Here is a 22,554-nt window from a genome sequence, read left to right on the forward strand (position 1 = left end):
GGAAAGACTGTTACATCATTAGATTATGCCTATAAATATATTACAAAGTAAGCAAAAATCATATCAGCACAGGGATACTCTAAAAGACAAAAGTCCAAAGCTTCTTTCTGTGTTTTAATGGTTTAATATAGAATTGTAAAATTCTAAGTAAAAATCTAATTTCCAATATTTTAGTGTGTATGTATAAATGCACAGGCCAGTACATACTCCCACTCTCATGCACATTTAGACTGTGGTCATAAAACATCTTATTCAAACAAACAAAAAGCCTTCCTCTCCCTAATGGTCAGGGAAGTACCAAGGTAACAGCCAAGTATTTGCCTTCAGGTATGGGAAGTACATAACTGAAAATAAGTAAACTTATGCACATGACAGTAGTAACAGATTTTCAGATAAAATAAAAACAATTAATAACCTAACTATTGCTAGAAATGTCCTGTGGACAAAAGGAAGAAAACATTACCTGAAAAGAGGTTTAATTAGGATAAATATTTTTAACAAATTCTAAGTTGCTCTACTGTAGTTCATTTGAAATATTTGATTACTTTGCTATATTCGTGTTTCAGTAGCTCATTCTGTATGCAGCTAATCCAAGTTACAAGCAATGTGCTTAGCTGTTTTGTGAGAGCTTAATCTCTTCTCCTGTAAGATGCTGTATTAAACAATGGAACAGATGACTATTCTGCAGGAACATCTAGCTTAGAAGACACAAAAAAGACATGGAAGTTTCCGTAGGCAGGGCACGCAGGAAGGGTGCTGCTGCATTCTGCAAGTAGGTCCACACCTCAGGCAAGTCCTAAGTGCTCAGGAGGTCCCCACCAGAGTGCTGAGTGCTCCAGGTCTCTGCCATAATGGTGGGCACCCACCTCAGAGCCAAGCCCAGTGTGTCTACGGAGGCAGCCCGTGAGAAGTCTGATGCTGCCAGTCAGGCAGAACTGGTAAGGAAGGAGACATCAGTACAGCTGGTAGCTTGCAATGGATGCGCAGATACTTCTCCTGGAGAAAAGGCTGCGACCTGCACAAAGTGTGGATGACCTGTTGTGGCAGGTGGCTGCATTACAAGACACAGATAATAGGCCGTGTGGTAGTAGAGGGACTGAAACAGAGCTAGATGTGTGGCTCCAGAACCATACACCTACAGTAGATAACTCTGAGCTTGAGACACCTTGGACAAAAGCAGGGCTCCAACCTCCACCCTCCAACATTCAGACCAAAATCAGGTATGATGCTTTAGAGGTTTTTGATGTCTGTGAGCAAGGCAAACAAGGAGAATGTACACCAGGAGGACATGGTGGTTACTGTAAAAAGAAATGCTGAGTGACTGTAGTGGGCAATTCCCTGTTAAGGGACTCTGAGGCACCCATCCACCAGCCTGAAAGATGTTCCTTGACTACCTCTCAAGATGAAAATCATAGGGCTAGTGATCTCCAGAAGTCCCTCCCAACCCTAAAGAATCTGTGATCCTGTGAATATGTACTTCACAAATGATACTGGTAAACTAGAATTGTTTTAAGGCTAATAGACCAAGACCTAGCTTAAGTAGCACAGATTCACATATTAAGTACTCATAATACAAAATGCACAACAAAAGTCCTGGTGAATAAAGTGATGAAAATCTGTGAGGAGTGACTTAGATGAATTGCACATCTGCAGCTTTTAACTGCCTCTCTATTTTGTGCATTTTTAGTGACAGATAAAAAGGTGACCTCATATTATGAACCAACAGGAAAATTTCACTTCTGTTTATGTTCAAGTGGATCGTTCAAATTTTTTCAGTTGAAGTCAGGAAGTGAAATACAATTTCATTTCAAGCAGTTTCCAAGGCCAGGCTGGATGGGGCTTTGAGCACCTTGGGCGAGTAGAAGGTGTCCCTGCCCATGGCAGTGGGGTTGGAAGTAGATGACCTTTAAGTTCCCTTTCAACCCAAACTATTCTGTGTTCTATGATCTACAGGTAAGTATTTCCTGTAAGCACCTTCTTTCAGTTACTGAAACACCCTTCCCAATCAAAAGTTAACACTTAAACCCTGAAAAGAGTAATAAAAATCAAAAATACCAAGACTTTGCAAAATTGTTATTTTTATTCCCTCTGAATGAAGATACTTCTTCCTATTTTATAATATTCCAGAGTATCAATTAAACAAGTCAGGCAAAACTGACTGTAGTTTCAAGACAAAGTCTCTAAAGGACTCTAATATTTGAATATAGAAAATACACCCTTCTTGGACTGGCTGTATTAAATTCCTTTTTATAGGAAATTGACTGCTCTTTTCTGTACATCAGGAAGTCTGAGAATATTTTACAAAAGGTTTATAATGAAATTGCCTCCAAATCTGAAATGATATCAGTGCCACATATTGCACTGAGTAGTTTAATAATTACATTACAGATCTAATGGGTAGATTATTTTAATCAGTTTGCAGCGAAAAGAAATGTGAATGTTTACTGGGGAAAGTGCTGAGGAGTCTGGGTTATTTTGAAGTCTGCCCATCAGTGGAACTCAGATTACTTTGATTCTGAAATGGTGTTCAGTGTTTGCTGAACTCTTTCCATACTACCATAGTATCATGCTTAATACTTTTCATGGATCCTAAGAGGACTATGTATCCTTCACAGTTACTTTTTCTTACCATCCTTTATTGTTACTTTTCACCTTCTCAGGGAGTGTAACAGTTGGTAAAACAAGTGAATTTTGGACATGGGTCTTAGAATTAGCTGGACAATGGACTTGGCTTTAAGTCAAAGAGTTTAAGTGTACATTTATTCTGTATTAAGTGAATAACCCCTATACATAAATGCCTTGCTGAATCAAAGCCCAAGTGGCTTTAGTTGTGAAACTTTTACTCTGAGTAAGGAGACGTTGCAAGATCTCTTCAGAGTCCTTGTATTGGAATCTTCCTACCTATGAAAACAAGCATTTTATGCAATGGTTTATCTAAAAAAAACCCAACAAGAAACAAAATGCAGACAAATACTTTCCTAAGTCTAAAGTCTAAGCTTTACTAGGAATAACCTAAAATCATCTGAGATGGGAACTCACAGAGTGATTGCATATACCTTGTTTTACTGGAAAACCAGGTAAAATGCCTTTAACATAGTTCCACAGAGTTTTCAGAGAAAGCAGAATTAATGAGAAACTAAACTGTTAGGGAATAGACAGTGGTTCCTAATTGTTCTACAAGCATCAAAGAGAATGATAGTGTATTGTCTTATTTGCAAGTGGCTCTGTTTTTAACAGTGTCTTTGAGTGATAAGAAAAAGATGGGAGGAACTAGCAAAGGAGTTTGTTTCATCATCTTCCTACTTCCTTATACACAGAGACACAGCACACTGTGGGGTGCTGCCACTACTGATGAATTAAGGTCAAAATGTAAGCCATCTACCCTAAGGAAAAGAAAAAAAACATAATGTATTGGAAGATTTGAAATGACTGCACCAGCTGAAATATTAAAGTAAAAACCATAATATCTAACCTGAAAAGTCTACTTTGCCAGGGAAATTAAAAGGGATGAAGGTTAACCAAAAGCAACTGAGGGACCATTGTCTTACATTTATTCTTCTTTTAAATAAGATGACCTATTTCTGGATGATGTTTTGGAGTCTTCTTTTTTTTTGCTTTTGCAAATTTCCTTCTATTATAACTGAAATTAATATTTTCATTTATTTTGATAAATAGTCTGCATTTGTTGAATAGCTATTTTGCTAATAAGTATCATTAGTTGTGATGCTGGTAAGCGTTTAGTTTGGGACAAAATAGGATCATCTGCTATGGAATGTTCTTAACAAACCCATGCTATTATTACTGCCATGATACTTTGCTTTGTTTGAAAGTATGTCTGTGAGTTTCTATTTTGGCATCTTTTAATATCAAAATGTTGTCTCTGGTGTCATCTGGGAAAATTGAAAGTCACTACAAAATTGCATAAATAGTCCTTTTTGAAATCAGCTGCTTTTCATCAGCCAAATCTTAAAACATTTTTAGAAAGGCTTTTAAAAGAATCAAAGCTCAAACCAAAAGAAATTTTATGGAAAAGCAAGAGAAGAAAAAAAAAAGCCCTGTTTAGCATGCTGTTCATTGCACTGATATCTTTAAAGTAAGGTTTTTTATTTACATTTTAAACAGCCCCAAAATGGATTATGTATAAATCTGCAGACTTTTTGGGACTTCTCTCTCTTTCTGGAACATAATGCAGAGCTCAGGCCTATTTCTAAGTTTCATGGTTTTGAACCTTGGATTAAATGAAAGTTTGAATTCTGTAAATGATTTATAAGCGTTAAAGCTATCCAGTTCTCCTCATTTCAATAGAGAAATGTAACTAAATGTCTACTGCTAGAAAGGAAGACTAATATAACCCCAGTTTTGTCTTTTGTAATGTTTCCCTTTACTGTAATACTTACCACATAGCAGAGCAGTCAAAATTCACTAGGAGCCATTTGTGAGGATTGAAGTTAAATGAGTCTGCAAACTGAGAATAGATAAATAAAAACAGAATTATGAAAGAGAAAAGGATCCACTTGCTAATGATACAACTTTGTCAAATTGTCTGTGTAACTATGAATCAGTTCCTGAACTGGGTCTTTAAAATGTTCATACTGATGTCACCTTATTTAGAAACTGCTGTAGTTCAATCTTCATTTATTTTGGGAGTGGAATTCACGTTAGGTATGCAGTTAGGCTAGTGGTATTATCAACATTACGAGCACTTGTTTACAATTACACTTTCTAGATACGTATATATGGAAAAGTATATATCTTATTGTGAACTAAAATAAATAAATAAATCTGCATACTCAGAAACATTCACTGGGGTTCATATCACATTTTCCAATAACAATTCCCTAAGCTTTCTATTTCCAAGAATATTAAAATAATACATGCAAAATTCAGATATATAGCAATAAATTATATATGTAATTCCGAATCTGCACATCATATTCCTTAAAAAAATTACAACTGACTAGGAATTTTTTTTTCTTTTTTTTTTTTTTCTGACAGAGTATTTTCTTTCAGTAGAAATTATTGTTTCATTTAAATCAAAAGAAAAATGACCAAAGAGTAAGCACTCTCAATACATATTTATACACCATGTGCCTGGCCTACTTTACTTGGCATATGTTTAGGTGGGGCATCAGAAGAAACCCGGGTGGGTAAGATGGACACCATGTGGGAAAGGCTTCATCCATGTTTTCTGTTTTAACAAAGGCAGAAGTCACCAGCCTTAAAAAGCCTGGGATGGGGACCTGGCAGCATCAAGGTCTGACTATTCCATATAGCACTTTTCTGTTCTCATTTGCTTCTCATAGCCTTCCCTGTCACCTGTAAACAATTAATAATTGCTCTAATAAGAGAATATTATCTGTCTATCTATCTATCTATACATCCATCTAGCTATCACCCTGTACTATGCAAGGTAGGAAACCTATTCATGGTTGTTAAATATTTACTCTTATGACAAATGCTGGCCCAGACAAGGGATGCTGTTTCATTTCCTTCAGGAACCAATAACAATAATTTTAAAAATATTCCCCCACAGGAAATTACAACAAGCTTCATTTGCTGATAAGAAAGAGACAGAAAGAAATGTTTTATTTGTGAGGGGGTTTTCCCTCCTCTTCTTCATTAGTCACTGCCTATCAGTGCTGTGTTTAAACTTCTGGCTTTACCAAACAGTAATATTTTCTCCACTGACATGGAAGACAAGGACTTATCTGACTGTCTGAGGGGAGCAGCAGGAAATTGAAGTATTCTTATCTAAGCAACTGAATGCCAAGTAGCTCAACAAGGCGGCGGAAAAGGAACAGCAGTGCTGTTGGGGGAATATTTCATTTAGGTCTCCTGGTTATTAAACCCTGTCTGTTTGAGATACAGCTACTGGCTCTATACTATATGATTTTCAGGATGTAAGAAAAAGAACAGACATAATGAGCTCATTAATTTGTCAAAATTATTATTTTTTTCCTCTTTCTTTGTGTAATGTAGAATTAGGATGTCACAAATATGTCTTTAGCGACGTTTGGGAAAAAGTTCCTCTTTTCTATTTGTTGATTCAGTACTACTTGCTATTCTGAATGACAAACTTCTTATAGAGAGGTGCTTGCATACTCCCAGTATAAACCAGTAAAAATTTAAGTAACAGAATACACAGGGATTTGTAGTGCAAACCGAGGTGCAGCTTACTCGGAGATTCTGGAAGAGCCATTAATCTTGGGTGCATAAGAAACCCACAAATTCTATGAAAGAGCAAGGTTTCAGCAGGCTGCTAGAGAAAAAACACTCATTCACCTCCACTCCATTTAAAAGATGCCTGAATTCAGGGCAGATGAAAGCACTCCCCGCATAGGCTGCATCAATATGCATCCATATATTTTCCTTATTACCTAAAAAAATAATTGAAGGAAATAAATTAAACAGCAGATTAAAAAGCCCAATTAATTTGCATGAAACCAAGTGCCTGAGAGATTTCTCTTTGATGTTATTATTTTCCCAATTTAAAATTAAATTAAGAGATTAAATGTTTCCACCATCTGGGTTTTCATTAATATATAAAAATGTATATATAACGTATTCTTTTTCCTTCCCACTTCTAATGGAACAAAGTTACAGAACCATAGAATATCCTACGTTGGAAAGGACCCAAAAGGATCATCATCTCTAGGTTTCTCTTACTAAAATTAAGCAACATAAATTATTTTGTGGTTTTGATTTAAGAACCATTATAAAATACACTTTAAAAAAAACGTATCTAGAGATTTAGCTATCGTATCTATGGTAATAAAACTACTTTAGCAGAAGGAGCTAGAATATTAGCTGTGCTCCCCACTTCTAACTCATGAATCACAAACATGTTTCTAAACAGTGTTTTTTACATATTGATAAATGTGCATGCACATGCTTTTGAATTATGTGCAGCAAACTATTTATTTCAAGGACAGAGACATTTATGCAAAAGCAAGCACTGACATGCTAAGAAAGTGCTACTTTTGATTAATCACTGAATGGTTTCTACAGAAATATTTTGGCATATGAACAGCTCACATATACTCTGTAATTTAGTATTCAGTCTACTAGAGATCACTGCTTTAATGCACTCAGTAACAATTCTGGTCTACCAGTTGATGGCTGAAGCCCACATAACATCTGTAAACTGGTCACCAAATAATTCTGATGGTTATTTCCACATAGAGAGGTATATCCATTGAGATCTGCAGTTGAGCACCAAGATCATGCTGAAATTTGCCTTCTTGTGAACAAAATTTTGGTTTTGCATGAATTTCTGGGAAAAGCTAATAAAATACTATTCACAGCATCCACAACTTAGGTTTATTTGAACACATGTTAAAAGTTTAACTGATTATCTATTTTTCTGTATATACTAGTTTTGAGACACTGCCTTTATATCACAGGACTACTGCTCATGTATGCTAAGGAGAAAATTAAGCAGAAAAGCTAGCATGAGACTTCTGACTTCACTGCCATGGTTCTGCTGGGCTCTGCTGCACAAGCAGGGGATGACTGAGGTGAAAAACGATTACTTGCTATGCCTAAACTTATTGGTGTCACTGTTTTATTAGGTCAGGTCTATAGGAATAACCCAAACAGCAAAAGAATCTGTAGCTGCTAAGCAGACTACTAGGAACCTGTTTAAAAAGAAAGATTGGGTAAAACTGAGTCTCTGAGGCTTGTGCTGAAGGGCAGGAGACCTCACAGAGCTGTGTAAAAGTGACCACCACATAAGCTCCAAAGTTTTTAACCTCACCGGAGTAAATTAACAGGACATCAAATCAAGCTGTGTTTCTATGAAGCTGCTTCCAGGTGCTTACATCTATGGTTTTCCTGTTCTAAATGAACACTTGAAGAGATATGGTGCACTTTGGTAGCATTTACATCAGCCAGCAAACGTGTGCTTTTGACCAAGCCCTGCTGCAGATCAAAGCTTGACACAACAAACCATAACTCAGAAACACTTAGGAAGAGTCCATGACTCAACCACTGTATTAAACACCCTGGCATTTGTCCTATTTTCTTGAAAGAGGAAGGAAATTGGGGAGGGGAGAGTAAGGATTAAGAATACATGGGGATTTTTCGTGCATATTTCCCTACTTTTTATAGTTGTTAGAACCACGCAGAAACAAAACACTTGGTGCAGAGCAGAATTAAGAGTTCGACTTTTCCCCAGTTTCCAGCATTGCTCTAGATGCACTTGCAGGTAGAAGGGCTAGAAGAAAAATGTTACAAACTGAGGCACTTACAGTAATGCTTAACTGACAGTGTTCCAAAACATACCCCCCCAGAAAAGAAACCCTTGAGGCAATGTCTCCTAACTCTTAACAGTTTGAGAATGCGCATTTGCTGCTTGACCTAATATTAGAAATAAAACTATAACTGAAGGTCTCATCTATAAGTTGCTTTATTGGATTTGGACACAGACTCTGCATAATGTCCTGGAAATGACTCAGCATGGCTTACACTGGTATCTGCAATTTTAGAAAGAAGCAGTGAAGACTTACAAATAGGACCCAGTTCTAACAATTTGTCAAAGGAGCAGCAAGGGGTGGTTCCAAGTGTTGCACAGAACTGTAGAGCCAAAAAACAAAAAAAAAGTGTTACAGCATAGAAAATTACCAAATGAGAAAAGCTGTCTGCAAAAGCAGCAATAAACAAAAAGAAGAGATTATAGGGCAAAAAACTGATGTTAGTCATTACCTGCCCTTGGTGGAATTTTTGACTGTGGGTGGGTTTTTTCCAAAGCGCCTGTAACAGTCCATTGAAGTAGATGCATAAAATCAAATTTTAATATAAAATTGAGTGATAAGTACTATAATATAGTACAGTATTGTGCCAATGCTATTTTTTATATAGTTTCTATATGTCCCACATGCTTATCGTGTGGCTCAATACTACCCTAACACATGCAAATCCCATCAGAACGATTCGCAGTTCAGGGTATATAAGCAAGTTCTGAACTTGAGCAACTCAAAGGTGCTGGAATTATTGTTGACAGAATAGATAGACAAATGTTGCTGTCTTGATAAGAGCCACAGCTCTGCAACAGAGATTTGTAACAAATTTATGCTCAAGAGATCTGCAACCTGGAACCTGTTCACTAGTAGCATATGTTCACTATTTGGCTTGCAAGACTTTTTCCCAGAGAAACTTCTTCTCCCAGATTCCTCCTAAAACACTGGAACAGTTCTTCCTTCGTTCTGTTAATGTCTCATTTAATGTATTCTTCTGTGTGACCAGTGGCCCAAAAGAAGAGGCAAAATAAATGCTGAAGTTTCACAGTAGAAAGAGAATATAACTAGGTGAAAACGAGCTATTGAAATTTATTTGCAATACACAGGTAGAATTTTTACCAAAAAAAACCAACTACCAAGGGCATATAAACATTATTTTATTTTTCATTGCTACACTTATGTTTTAAACACCCTGTCTTATTTTTGAAAGCACTAATAAAGGCTGAGTCTGGTTTTTGTCTTGTACTAGATTTTTACATAATAAAAGACACTTTACAGTTTAAATAGACAAAGTATGCTGTGTTTTAGTCAGAGTATTAAAGTACAAAAGAATTAGATAATTTATCCAAGGTCACACTTAAACTATAGTACAGCTAGGAGATGATTATAAAATGCCAAGCCCAGAATTTTGCCTTTTTTAGTTTAGTATTTCTGATTACCTTTTCTGCCAAGTACACCATCAATGCAACATATTTTGCTCCTACAGTTTTACCCTATATACCTGGAACTAGCCACATTTTCCTGTGTGTATGTCTGCCCACGTCCCTTAGCAAATTCATAGTGAGACCAATAAGAAGAGAAAGGAAAACATAAATACTTGTCCATCCACCAGACTTTTCAAGAAACAAACGTTCTGTCACAGCAAAACTTGAAAAAAGTCATTATTAAAATAATAAAGGGACAATTCAGTATTTCTTCTATATTAAGCTACTAAGAACCAGAGTTTGAAACAAATACAGTTCTGAAAATGAGAAGCATATTGTATGTATACAGTTAGTAAAATTGTGAGATAACATATTTTTCCCTCAAGATAATCTAATCTTTTTCTATACTGGGCCCTCCTATATTCCTGAAACACATGAGAAAAACAGAAAAATTGAAGTGCCTTGAGGTACGTTTATGACTTCTCTGGAAGACTCAACACCCTCTGAGAGAGGCTGCTTTGAAAAGATTGCAGGATTTTTTTTAATAGAAATAAATTTGGTCCCTATTTTTCCTAAGAAGGCACATATGTATGGAGTGAAAATATATTTATCACATTGTTGTCTGCCTAGAATGTTCCAGAAGAAACCTGCATTTCATCTTTGGCTGAACTACAGATCTATACATTGGATCACAAGAAATGGAGGGTACCATGATGAAAATGACAGTTTTTCCATATGCATAAAGATATAACCCATTGGATTGGGAAATAAATAAAAAGAGTGCACTATAGACTTAACTCTGCTTTTACACATATATTTTATGGTAATATGGTATTAATTTTCTGACATGATTAGAGTGAAATTGTCTTGGTTAGTCCACCAATTAAAATAACAATGGAAATTTCACCACAAAAAGTTACACATTTTTGCTATTAGTGTTGTACTGCAGTTTAGGTATTCTTCTTCTAATCAGGATGAGGAGTATGTTTTTTCAGTGAGAGATTATATGAGTTAAAACATATGCTTACTTGTTTAAATAGTGTCTTATTCTGTAAAGTATACCTCAATTTCTAAAATAATTTTGTTTTCCTCTCTGCAGGTGTCTAAGCCTCAAAGCTACTTGCTTTAATTCTCAGAAACCACTTAAAGTGACAGTGTCTGCTCTTGTCAGGACTCTCATTACCCCACCTCAGTACTACAGAATCAACCTAACTCAATTTGTAGCCTGTGTAACACCAGAAAAATCACATTTGCGCAAAGGGCAGGGGACAGGCTGCATCACAGAAATGGGACTGATGGCTCAGTATAGCCTGCAGGCCTTTTCCTTTTCAGGTTGTGCACTTCAAATTTGACTCAGCCCTTGGTTGTGAATATAAAGCAGCTAAAATGCTTGCCTCAGTCAACTCATGTATTACTTTCCTGAAATGGAGACCTATGTCAGGAAACATGCATGAATCTTTATGATTCCTGAGAGCAATTACTCTTAATCTTTTCAACGGGAAGACCTCCTACAGCTTTTGAAAAAGATGTGGACACATTTTGCATGGTTCCACCACAAAGCTTTTCATTTGCAAATAACTAAAATGAGGCAGAACTTTCAATGGTCACTTACTGTTTTTATTTTCTCCTATTCAGTTCTTGCTAGCTTGCACTCATGAGAATGTCTGGGGCCTGAAGAAAACTGCAACAGTTCTCTAAACCACCATTCAGTATTTTACAGAACAGCAGTCATTCACAAACCAGGGGTTAAGAAACATCACCCCAGACATCTGTACATGTCTCAAGAATGCTTCTTCCAAATGGAAATCTGTGGTCAGGATCTAAGTGTTAACTTCTACTAAAAAGATGGCTCCTCTGTCAGTCTGATTCTGATTTATTGTTTCCTGAGTGAGTCTGGATACAAACAGCCTGCTTCTTAATATCCTGCAGATCATCATTCAGAAGAGTCATTTCATCTAGAACCAGAGAGATTTCATGCTGGGCAGCAGGCAATTGTGTTGTAGCAGCTTTATGTGGTTGAGGTCGTTGAAGTATATTGTACCTTGCATATGCCAGCTGCAATCTATCAGTGCTGACTTATGAAAGACAGCACAAAGCTCACAGGCCACTTACACACATTCAGGTAAACTAAGCTTGAATGCAGTGGGCACTCTATATGAGTTTAGAAGTGCTTAACTTAGTGGTCTTCACTTCTGAGCATCCCAGCTAACCTTCAGCCAGCACAGAGGCCTGTCTCAAGCTGGGAGCATAGGGCACAACTGAGAGAGGCATTTACACATGGGCTCAACCACCAGTGTGTGTTTACAATTAATGAAATGGACATGACTTCAGCACGTGCTTTAAAGCTCCCCCTGAACTCAGGGCCAGCTGAAGGGCTGCACATCATCCATGCTGGGAAATGGCTCCTCAGCAAATTATGGCAACTTTAGTGCCTCAACACCTGACGTGGTTAAGCGCTTTGTTTGCACAGTCTGCTTGCTTTAGCATATGAAAATATCTCTGTTTCAGTTTCTGCAGAAGTATTTTGAAAGAGACAAATTTTAAAAAGTCTGAACTTAGAAATAAAAGAAAGAAAATAAAAGTAGAGATCTGGGTACCCGTGTGGCAACAGCTTTTACTGAACAAAATGATAGACACATTAATAGTGCTACAAGATATTTACGGTGAGTAGGAATGCAAAGATTCCTTTTAAAGACAATGCCTCTCCCCAAAAAAGGCTGACTGCCAAATCCTATGTATGTGAAAAGCAAACCTTTAATTAACAGATTGCTGTAATGACAGAACCTGTTTCACATCAAGCAAACCTGACCCTGATTCTCCACTCACCTCTACAGGGAAAGCACTGCTATCAAGTTCAGTATAATGATTCTTCAGTTATTCATTAAGTGTAAGAGGAGAAACATGCCTATAAGGCATTGCAACTTACTTGTATTTTCTTTTTAATCCCTTACAAAACTTTTTCTTGTTGCTAAGGGAGACCGTAACAGCTTGGATGCAAACAAGACATCTTCATTAGGAATGATGTCTCTGCTGTCACAAGTCTCTTCAGGCAGAATTTCTTCCATCAAACTTGTTGCTTTGATGTTGAATCACTCCCTTTAGCGAAGGATCAGTGAATACGGGGAGACAAGGAATCAAGTGGCTGTAAGGTGTTTCCTTGGCAATGTGCATATCTTTGTCGCCAAAACAAAATACAACAGCACCAAATTACTCAAGAACAAAAGAAATGGAAAGGCTTTTGAAATCTGCAAGAAAAGGGAGCACTAATACAGTGCATGGACTGCTGCTCAGCATGACAGAGAATTAACACACCGTTTGAGTTAAGAGGCCAACCATACCGATAATGAGATCGAGTTTAATCTAAGCGGACATGTTTTATGTATACAAATAAATGGAAGACTTGATACAGGCTGTATTAACTCAGGCAGAGCCTCTACTGTCTTTGAAAGCCGGTTTTGCACAGCTAAACAAACAGAGGAAGAAAAACAGCAGTAAATCACCTTTTGTAAAGGTGTCACTGAATTAATAAATTAGAATTTTTTATTTCCTCTTGCTATGCATAGAAGAATTAATAAGGCATGAATATCTATGAGGGGCAAGTTGTATTTTTTTTGCTAATGGACAAAAGCTGAGGAAAAAACACATTAACTTTATAGTTACTGCATGAAGATGTGATATCGTACTGTACTTGTAATTATTTACAATTAACAGTGAGATACACAAACAGGATCTTGTGCAAGGTATTATGAGCTGGGATCATAACACAGAGAAATAAAACACACCTTGTGGCATGTTCTTCACCTCAATAGGTGCATCCCACAGAAAAAAGTTCTTTTTGGAATCCCTAGAGATGTTTTATTTCTCAGTCAGAATCTTGTTATATTGTAAAGCAATTGACAGGATGTGCTTGGTCATTCTAAGGACTTGCTGCTTCTAGGCAGCCTAGAAATTAGCAGCATTCTGCACATTTGAAAACCACTTCTCACTCTAGTAATCCTCATACTACATAAAAACATTCTCTAAAGGTTAATAACAAGAAGAGTAAAAAGATTATATTTTCAAAAGAGCTTGGTGAAATTTAAGCTTCTTTGGCCCATTTGGCACTTATCCATGACTATAAGCAAGCTTAATCTTCTAATTCTTCTGAAAACAGTTCATAGAAAATTTAAGTCATATTATCCCTTTTCAAAATGTTAGAAGACTAAAGAAAAGAAACAACCATTGTCAGACATGACTTTTGTGGGTAAAAAAGTGACTTATTTTTCAGTCTCTTAAAAAATCCCATTTCTGAAATTCTCAGTTTCTAAATTAGTTGTGTGGGGGATTTTCTCTTCAGTTTTTGTTCAGTGGAGGCCAGTAAAAACATATTCTTTGTAGCATATATTATACCCATTAATAGATCTATACACCCCATGGTCTGTATCAAGTTTAGTAGAGCATAATGCTTGGAAGTGAAAAAAGAATTTTACTGATGATGTACAAAACCACAATAGAAGTTACCTACTTCATGGGAAAAAACCAAATGGCAAAATCTTGTTTTAACTTGAAGTAATAAACATGGTGTTCTGAACTGGCAGGAGGAGTAGATCTGATGAATAAGCAAATGTTCTTTTTGATCAGGTGCTTATCATGGTAGAACCAAATTTTAGAATTTTATCTAATCTAACAATGCTCTACGTCAAAAATTGGGGGATTTTGATCTTAAGCTACTGAGACATAACTATATTTGCCTTTGCTGTCCTGCTGTGGAAGCAGGCATCTCTGGAAAAGGAAGTGGAGAGATAACAAGAAATGGTGACACCTAAAGTTTCCACAGCTGCATTCCCTATAGCTCACTTGTTAGAGATTAGTTACATACAAGTACCTGACTGACAATGTCTGATCTCGATGATATTTGGGGTATATTATGGAGGTTCATTTCTTTGCTAAAGTAGTATCAAAGGGAAACTATTGTTTCTTGAAGACACTTGAGCTTGAGATAGCATCATTTAATTTATTGCCTTTAAACTTGTTTTATTTGTAAGTAAGTTGGAACCTGAAAAATAAAGGCAAACAGTTCAGAATTCAGGGGTTAGGAGATTATAACACTGCAGGACTACATACAACTACAAAATTGACCCCAAACATAATTTTACTGAGAATTGCAACCAGCTGCTCCAATTAGTTTCTCCTCCTGCACAGAAAGGCATGTGAAGAACACTCATGGAACCTCTCCTAGTATTCTAACTCAGCTGCCTATCAGTGCCTCTGTTAGGGATGAGATCATCTATTCATGTCAAAAGCGTCTTAACAGAAGCATTAAATCCACTGATTAATTAAAATCCAGTACTCACAAAGAATGGTATAAGACCAGCAGCTTTGTCTTCATCCAGAACTTTCTTCAGGGCTGAACCACAAACACTAAATGTGTCATCTGAAGGAACATTTTTAATCTTCACAGCGCCAATCAGTGCAGCCCTTTCCACAGATGAATGAGCCTAGAAGGAAATGGGCAAGTTTTAAGACCAACACCTTTTACTGGAATGTAAGACGTTCATCTGAATTTACAAAGAAAACAATTAAGTCCTTTCAAGTAAAGGCATACTTGAGATCCTTGGACTGTTGATGATATGTAACAGATACATACTTCTCCACCTTTCATATATGTAGATGGACACATACATATACATAAATATACATATAATATACATAAATACATGTATATACATAAATACACACTAATAAATAAACTAATAGCAACCCTGACATATCCTTGAGACCATTGCCATGACACCATTCAGACAAGAGTTCCATTAACCTCAGAGAGAGCTTTAATTTACATGGTAAGATTGATGCAGAGCTTCAGGATTTGACTCTAAATCAATCAAAAGACGTGCAGACAATCATCTTGTCTGATAATGATTCGGGTGCTTGCTAGCATATTTTTATGGTGTACAGTTTTGCTGAACTCTAAAATTATATATGTCACAGTATGGTACAGACAGATATTTTCTTACATGTCCATTTTTTTCAGATTACATACTGACTAAATTGTGGTTCGATCATTCATTCACTTTTTTAGGCAAGTAAGAATCATTCCCAATATGTTATTTCATTTACACCCCCCTTCATTTGAATTCCCCTGAAATAATACTGTTTTAGAAAATAAAGCACATCTCAGTAAATAAAAACAAGATATCACTAAGAAATTCTTATACATTTGTGAAGTACAATAGAATAATAACACGAATAAAAACTCCATTGACAATGAAAGATACATTTAGCCTCAAAATACTCTCCTTTAAAGCATGATTTAAACAAACAAACATAAAAGCTATTTTACCTTCTACCTTCTACAATTTCATTAATCGTCATTAATTTGAAGGAGGAAAATTCCTCACCTTTTCATATCATGACTATTCTCATTCACAATCTCCTTGTTGATTCTTGGCAGTGCCTATAAGACTGCTTATTAATTCTATTTTAATTTAGCATACAATCACAAAAATAACAATCCAGAATTTTTTTCAAGTAGATTAGATCAAGTTTTTGCCTTCCAACTTCACGTATCCCTGGAATGACGTGTTTTAAAGACAGATGTACCACTAATTTTTATCTCAGCAGTGCCTCTTGTTAAAGTGCTTTGGTAACTAATTAGGCACCAACTTGAGAAAATTTGGAAGCCTAGACTTGAAATATAACTTTTTAAGCGGAAAACAAGGTGTGTTGCATAGCGGTACCATACTTCATTCAAGTGTACAATGGAAAAATGTATTTTAGAACTTATTTATACTACAATTGCAAATAAGCAAACTATAATAATACACTGAGGTTGTTAGCCAGTCAGAACCCCTAAATAGCTTCATCAAGACTCAAAAACTGTAGCAAGATTCCTTTCCAAACGCATTCTTGCATTGCTGGGCTGTATCAGTGAATGGTTTTCCCTCCCACAGAATGGCTTACGTTTAACTTTCTTTTGTGGATTATTGCCTGTGAGTCACCCAGGTCTGTTCTTAACGCAGAAGGAACAGTGAGCTCGGCAACAATCTGCTTGGAAAGGTCAGCAGTATCTTAAGGCAAATCCTTCTGTAAACATAAGATCCTCTGACCTTCAGTAGGCAGGAAGGCCTGTCAGTCCTCATTTCAGGTCAGTCTCTTATATGGGACAAAAAAGTCAAAGCAAGTAAAAGGTTTTGTGCATCACTGGGTCGGTCAGAGCTCTGGGACTGGTGGTCTGTGCAATATTGACCTTAGGGTCCCAAGCAAAAAAAAAAAGGCTAAATATCCTTTGTGCCTCTTGAAAGCAGTCATGTTTTGTCATAGTTTCCTGTCCTGAATCTTCTCACCATGCAAGTGTAGTCCCTCTTCCCACCAGCAAAGAGCAAGTATAGTGCTAACTTCTTCTACCACACTTTCTAACGTACACTTTGCAGTAAATCAAAGTAAGGCTGAAACCTGGCCATTTTACCCTGCATATCAGATATTAGTTCAAAATAAACATTAAGTACTAAGAGAGGGGTTATTTTCTGTCTCATTGACATGTAGGTAAGAAAATGTCACAGATATTAAGAGAAACAACTTTGGATGGCCCTTCAGTAGGATTACTGTGTCAGAAATGTAGCAGCAGCAGAACTCACATGAGCAGAATTTGTTTTCATTAACATTAAAAGCCCCTCATAGTCATGGCCTGCTGAGAATTTAGTGTAACTCAGTCTGTTAAATACCACTCACAGTCAGAAATCAAGGATTACGTTTTCTGTTTCCTTGTAAGATTTTTTTAGTTGGATTGACAGATGGATATCTTAAAGGTTTTCCTTTTTTAAAAAAAACCAATATTTTGGTTTCTTCAAGTACTGTGACCAATTTTCTTTATATTCACACATTAGGTTTTTCTGTGTACATGCATCTTTACCCATGCATGCATATAGGGGGAGGATGTATGTGTGTTTGTTTGCACATGAGCTTGTAGGAGGAAAATGCTGTGTGCACAGATGGACGTAGAAGACTGGATGTAACAAAAGATGGCCTAGACTTACTAAAATAACTGAAATCATTACCTTATTTAATTATATCTTTACTTACTTCAAGCAAGCTCTTCATAAAGATATTTAACACTGACATCTGGATATTTGACCTTTATATTATGATAGCACACATGAAATTCCAGTTCACTTATCACAGAATCATAGAATGGCCTGGGTTGGATTGGAAGGGACCTTACAGATCAGCTAGTACAAATCCCACTGTCACGGGCAGGGACACCTTTCACTAGACAAGGTTGTGCAGAGCTTCATCCGTCCTGGTCTTGCAAACCTCCAGGGGTGGGACATCTACAACTTCTGTAGGCAATCTGTTCCAGAGCCTCACCACTCTTAGAGTAAAGAATTTCTTTAATATGTTCACCCTACTAGCAGTTTTAAATCATTCCCCCTTGTCCTGTCACTACATGCTCTTGTAAAAAGTCCATGTCTTTCTTGTAGGCTGCTTTAGGTCACAATTTGGTCGCTGCTTTAGGTCAGCCCAAAACCTTCTCTTCTCCAGGCTGAACAATCCTAATTCTCTCAGACTTTCTTCATAGAAGAAGTGCTTAATCCTCTGATCATCCTGATGTCCCTCCTCTGGACTCACTCCAACAGGTCCATGTCCTCCCTGTGCTGGGACCCCAGAGCTGGATGCAGCACTGCAGGTGGGGTCTCACCAGAGCAGAGCAGAGGGGCAGAATCCCCTCCCTCACCCTGCTGCCCACGCTGCTTTGGATGCAGCCCAGGACACGTTTGGCTTTCTGGGCTGTGAGTGCACAGTGCTGGGTCATGTCCAGCCTCTCATCCCCCAGCAACCCCAAGTCCTTCTGGGCAGGGCTGCTCTGATTTGTTCATCCCCCAGCCTATGTTGGTACTGGGGGTTGCCCAGATCCAGGTGCAGCACCTTGCACTTTGTCTTATTAAAGCTCATGGGATTCCCACGGGCCCAATTTTCAAGTTTGTCCAGGTCCCTCTATGGCATCCCATTCTCAGGTGTGTAAACTGCACCACTCAGTTCAGTGTCATCTCCAAATTTACTGAGGGTGCACTCAGTCCCTTCGTCTATGTCATTAATGAAGATAATAAACAACACTGATCCCAATATGGACCACTGTGGAACACACTTATGATGTACAGTAAGATTTAAACAACCAAAATCAAATAGTCACCAATCCAGAGTTAATACCAAATTCACCTGCCTATTCAGATGGCTGTAATTATTAAGTATAGACACTGTGTTTCCATGTTAATGAGAGGTACTCACCTGATCAGAAGCATAAGCCACCAGCCTGCCCATGATCTCTGCTTCTGTTAGCTCAGGCTGTTCTGACTGCACCCGTCTGATAGTCTTTGTTCTTGCAGCAAGCAGTGCAATCAGGGTGGCCTCGCTTGCACTCCCCTGTGGGACAAATTGAGGGAAGATTCAAAATCAAAACATTGCAGAAGAAGAAAAGCAGCATTTATTCTGCATGAATTGTGAAGTTCTTAACAGAAACTGCAGATGAGAAACTGTGCAATCTCAAGTTTTTTTAAAAATATGTCTGACAGCAAGGGAGGAATCTCTGTTTAATCTTGGTCTCCTCCTTGATGCCTTTGCCTGTTCTCTTTAATCTCTGTGCTTGTTCAGTTTAGGCAACAGCCTTGCAATCAGTGCTAGAAAGCTGGACTCACAGTGATGCCATGATGATTTGTTGCCTTTTCTTTTACACCCCTGTTGTACCGTTTTACAACTTCTGTATACCTAGTGCTTTTTGCCTACATTCTTGTTTGTTCAGCTAGGAGACCAAACATTTTAGAAGCTTTGTAGCTAGGGATCAGTGTGCCCCAGACCCCAAGGTCCTCTCCAGCACACATTCTGTAAACTAAGATAGAACCATCCAGGGGAAGGCTCCTAGGGGAGGGGGGCTCACTCGAGCCTCCCACTGGGGAATCTTTGATAGATATGCTAATTAGTAAAACCTATAAGGTTATATCCGATCTTTTGGGGTGGGTATTGTGGTGTGCATTTCAGTGCATTCGACCTGGACATAGTGCACCTAAGGATCCTTAAAATAAATACCAAGGTAAAATCATTATTTCCCCTCTAACCATGTTTGACTCTTGATTTTAAGACTAGGAAAAGGCATCAATAAACTCAAATGTATGTGAAAAGACTCTCAAACCAGGCACTAATCTGATGTTAACTCATAACAATGTCAGAGTAACTGTTGATTTCTGCACATTTAACTTCCATCAGAACCTGAATTCCAACTCTCACTTCTATCAAGCAACATGCCTAATTATATGCCTTCTTTCATATTAGAATTACCCTGGGCAAGTAAATTATTGTGGCTAAAAGGGAAAAAAACCACTGAAAAACCAAAACTGCTATGATTCAATATAGTTAACTGCAGTTCAAAGTATTAGTTATGTATGTTTTCTTCATCACCAACAAAGATGAAAGGAACGGTCACACATTATTTCTAAATTGCACTTTGACTCACAAAACATCAGTTTAAAATGTGTCTTGGATCCTCTGTGACAACAGAAAGGAGAAATTTTTGTATCAATTTATCAGTAAATTTCACAGAATACAACTTCCCAGAAATTCTTTATACGGTTTCCATCTAGAACATGCACCTGAAACATGCCCTAAACTGCTCTTTTAAACTGTAAGTAGCAGTTTGTAAATACATGCTTATAAATTTCAGTGTATTGGGGTGTCTCTATGCGAGATGAAGTTTTTAGGTACTTTCAAAGTTGATCAAACATCATGTGACTCATAACAGTGCGATGAATAGTCACTTATATTAATATCTATGTCTCAGAAATATCCCCAGTGTGAACAAACTAATTCTCTCTTCCCTCTGTTGAAGACCAGCGTATATTTATGAATGACAACAAATTTTTCAGTATTTGGGAAATATTTTTATTTCCCTGAAGGTGGGCCTGATCTGACAGATTTCATATGTGAGAATGATCCCAGTGAATTCAGACTTTCTCCTATACTGAAGTTAGCTGAACTATTCGTATGAGACCAAGCTGCCTTCTACACATGTCAACATCTCAACAGTGAATGAGTGCAATCCAGCTGAAATTCAACAGCCTCATCAATGGAGTAAACAGGGAAAAGGACAGTCCCCAAACATTCACTGAATGTATTGGCAATGATAAATATATTTTATCTACCTTTCTGGTGGTGTGAGATTTGAGGAATGTAGACCCCAGGGCAAAAAGACAAACTGGAGACAGTTTTGTGTACTTTTTTGCATTTTTTATAGCTGCTGTTGCTGCATACAGTATTATGGCAACTGAGGGAAATATTACAGATACAGTATGGAATAAGGATACAAATACTCCTTTTGGTCAAGTAAGGTAGAACTTCCATGTGGAGGCAAGGGGTGAAGGAAATTCGGTTTATTAATAACAGAAAACATAATTTGGCAATCTCCTCCTTTAATGTTATTCTGTATATGGTCTGTAGCTGGACAGAGCTCTCATAAGAATATCAGAACATGGAGAAATCATCCTACTTTTTCTGTCTAAAAAGTCAAAATAGCTGAAATAAAATAACTATTTACACTGTTAGTGTATTTCCAGGACATGTATGGAATACGCATGTTACAAAAATGGGCATTAATATATAGAAGAAAATGACTGTAAGAAATTTCAAAGATTAAGGCATTAATTTGGGATCTGGAAATTTAGGCCTCACTATTCTGGTGATAGTCTGGCTGGGTGGGCAAATGACTTTGGCTGAAGAATAGCCTTGTCTTTCTGAGGAGTGCCACAAGATATCCTGGGTCTTCATCTATGTTGGTGCATAGTCAATGTACACAACAGTTCTTGTATGAATTTCCTTTTACAGAAACAAGGATGAAAAGAAAAGGGCCTGTTGCCCAGCTGAATTTTGCCTCCTGATATACAGCTGGGATGCAGCCTAAAGGCACCTGAATCCAAAACGGAAATGTTTTTGGATGTCTCACGATAGACCCAGGCATTTTCCCCTTGCCTCAGTTTCCGTAAATGACTTTTTTTATACTGAGTCACCTTTTTTACACTGAAGCTTTTTACACTGCTTGCAGATCCTGGTTTGCAACGCTCTTCTATACACTTGGCACCAAAGCCTTCTGCTAAAAATTTTTGAGGAAAAAAAACGCCTTGGTTCTTGAACTACTTGGCTAACTGACAAGTAAGATAAACCAGCAGTGTTCTTTGCCAGGCCAAAGATATTTTTGTCTCACCCCTAAAATACTTTTTCTTTGCAGAGCAAGAAAACTCTTTAAAATTCAAAGCAGGTACACTTTCCAGCAATTTATCTAGAATGAACAGCAGGATACAAACTTCAGGAAGAAAGTTGCTTTCTCACTTATTTTTGAAAGCTGTTTTTTCTCCTCTTGAATGCTGTATTCTGCATTAAGTGAAGGATGATGATACCTCTGCTTTTACCACAGTCAAACAAAGGTTGCCATGGCAAGCAGGCTCAAGAGGCGGAAGAAATATCAGCAAGAGCTGATGTTCATGTCCACCAGCGCTCTGAACTGAAATTTTCTTTCATCTTTTGCCATTTTGAAGTGTCATCTTGCACACAACAACAAAGTGCTTCATATTGACATAGACTTTCAAATGTAATTAAGAGACAATTTTTCACAGGCTCAGTTTTATCCAATAGCACAATAATTACTTGGCATTTACAAACAGAATGATTGGCACTTTCACGCACTCACGTTGTCTTTGCCTCACGCTCTCTGGCTTGGATCATTATTGTTTCAAGAGCAAGACAAGAGGATCTGCAGCCCAAATGACTGCATCGTAAGCAGGAACACAGAGCCCACTTTCGATTCTGAAACTGACTGGTTTCTGATGAAAATTATGGGCAATCCAGCACTGTCAGCCTGGAGGGGAAACATTTCC

At 37.5% G+C, this 22,554-nt stretch overlaps 1 protein-coding gene across 8 annotated transcripts in view; it reads right to left on the reverse strand.

Moving 5' to 3' along the window:
• The window catches only part of DDC (dopa decarboxylase), a 74,444-nt gene that overhangs the window by 20,787 nt on the left and 31,103 nt on the right, over positions 1-22,554 (reverse strand). For 7 of the 8 annotated variants that reach the window (XM_017738774.1, XM_017738771.1, XM_017738770.1 and 4 more), the window contains 5 exons: positions 18,926-19,060; positions 14,995-15,138; positions 8,508-8,574; positions 6,283-6,377; positions 4,398-4,465 (listed from right to left, as the gene is read on the reverse strand). In XM_017738774.1, coding sequence (XP_017594263.1) covers positions 4,398-4,465; positions 6,283-6,377; positions 8,508-8,574; positions 14,995-15,138; positions 18,926-19,060 — 509 coding nt within the window. Of the gene's footprint in view, positions 1-8; positions 2,902-4,397; positions 4,466-6,282; positions 6,378-8,507; positions 8,575-14,994; positions 15,139-18,925; positions 19,061-22,554 lie in introns of those variants that run through there. The other variant, XM_017738776.1, reaches the window with a different exon arrangement.

This window comes from Corvus brachyrhynchos, unplaced genomic scaffold (assembly GCF_000691975.1).
Source record: "Corvus brachyrhynchos isolate BGI_N302 unplaced genomic scaffold, ASM69197v1 scaffold23, whole genome shotgun sequence".
Lineage (NCBI taxonomy): Eukaryota > Metazoa > Chordata > Aves > Passeriformes > Corvidae > Corvus > Corvus brachyrhynchos.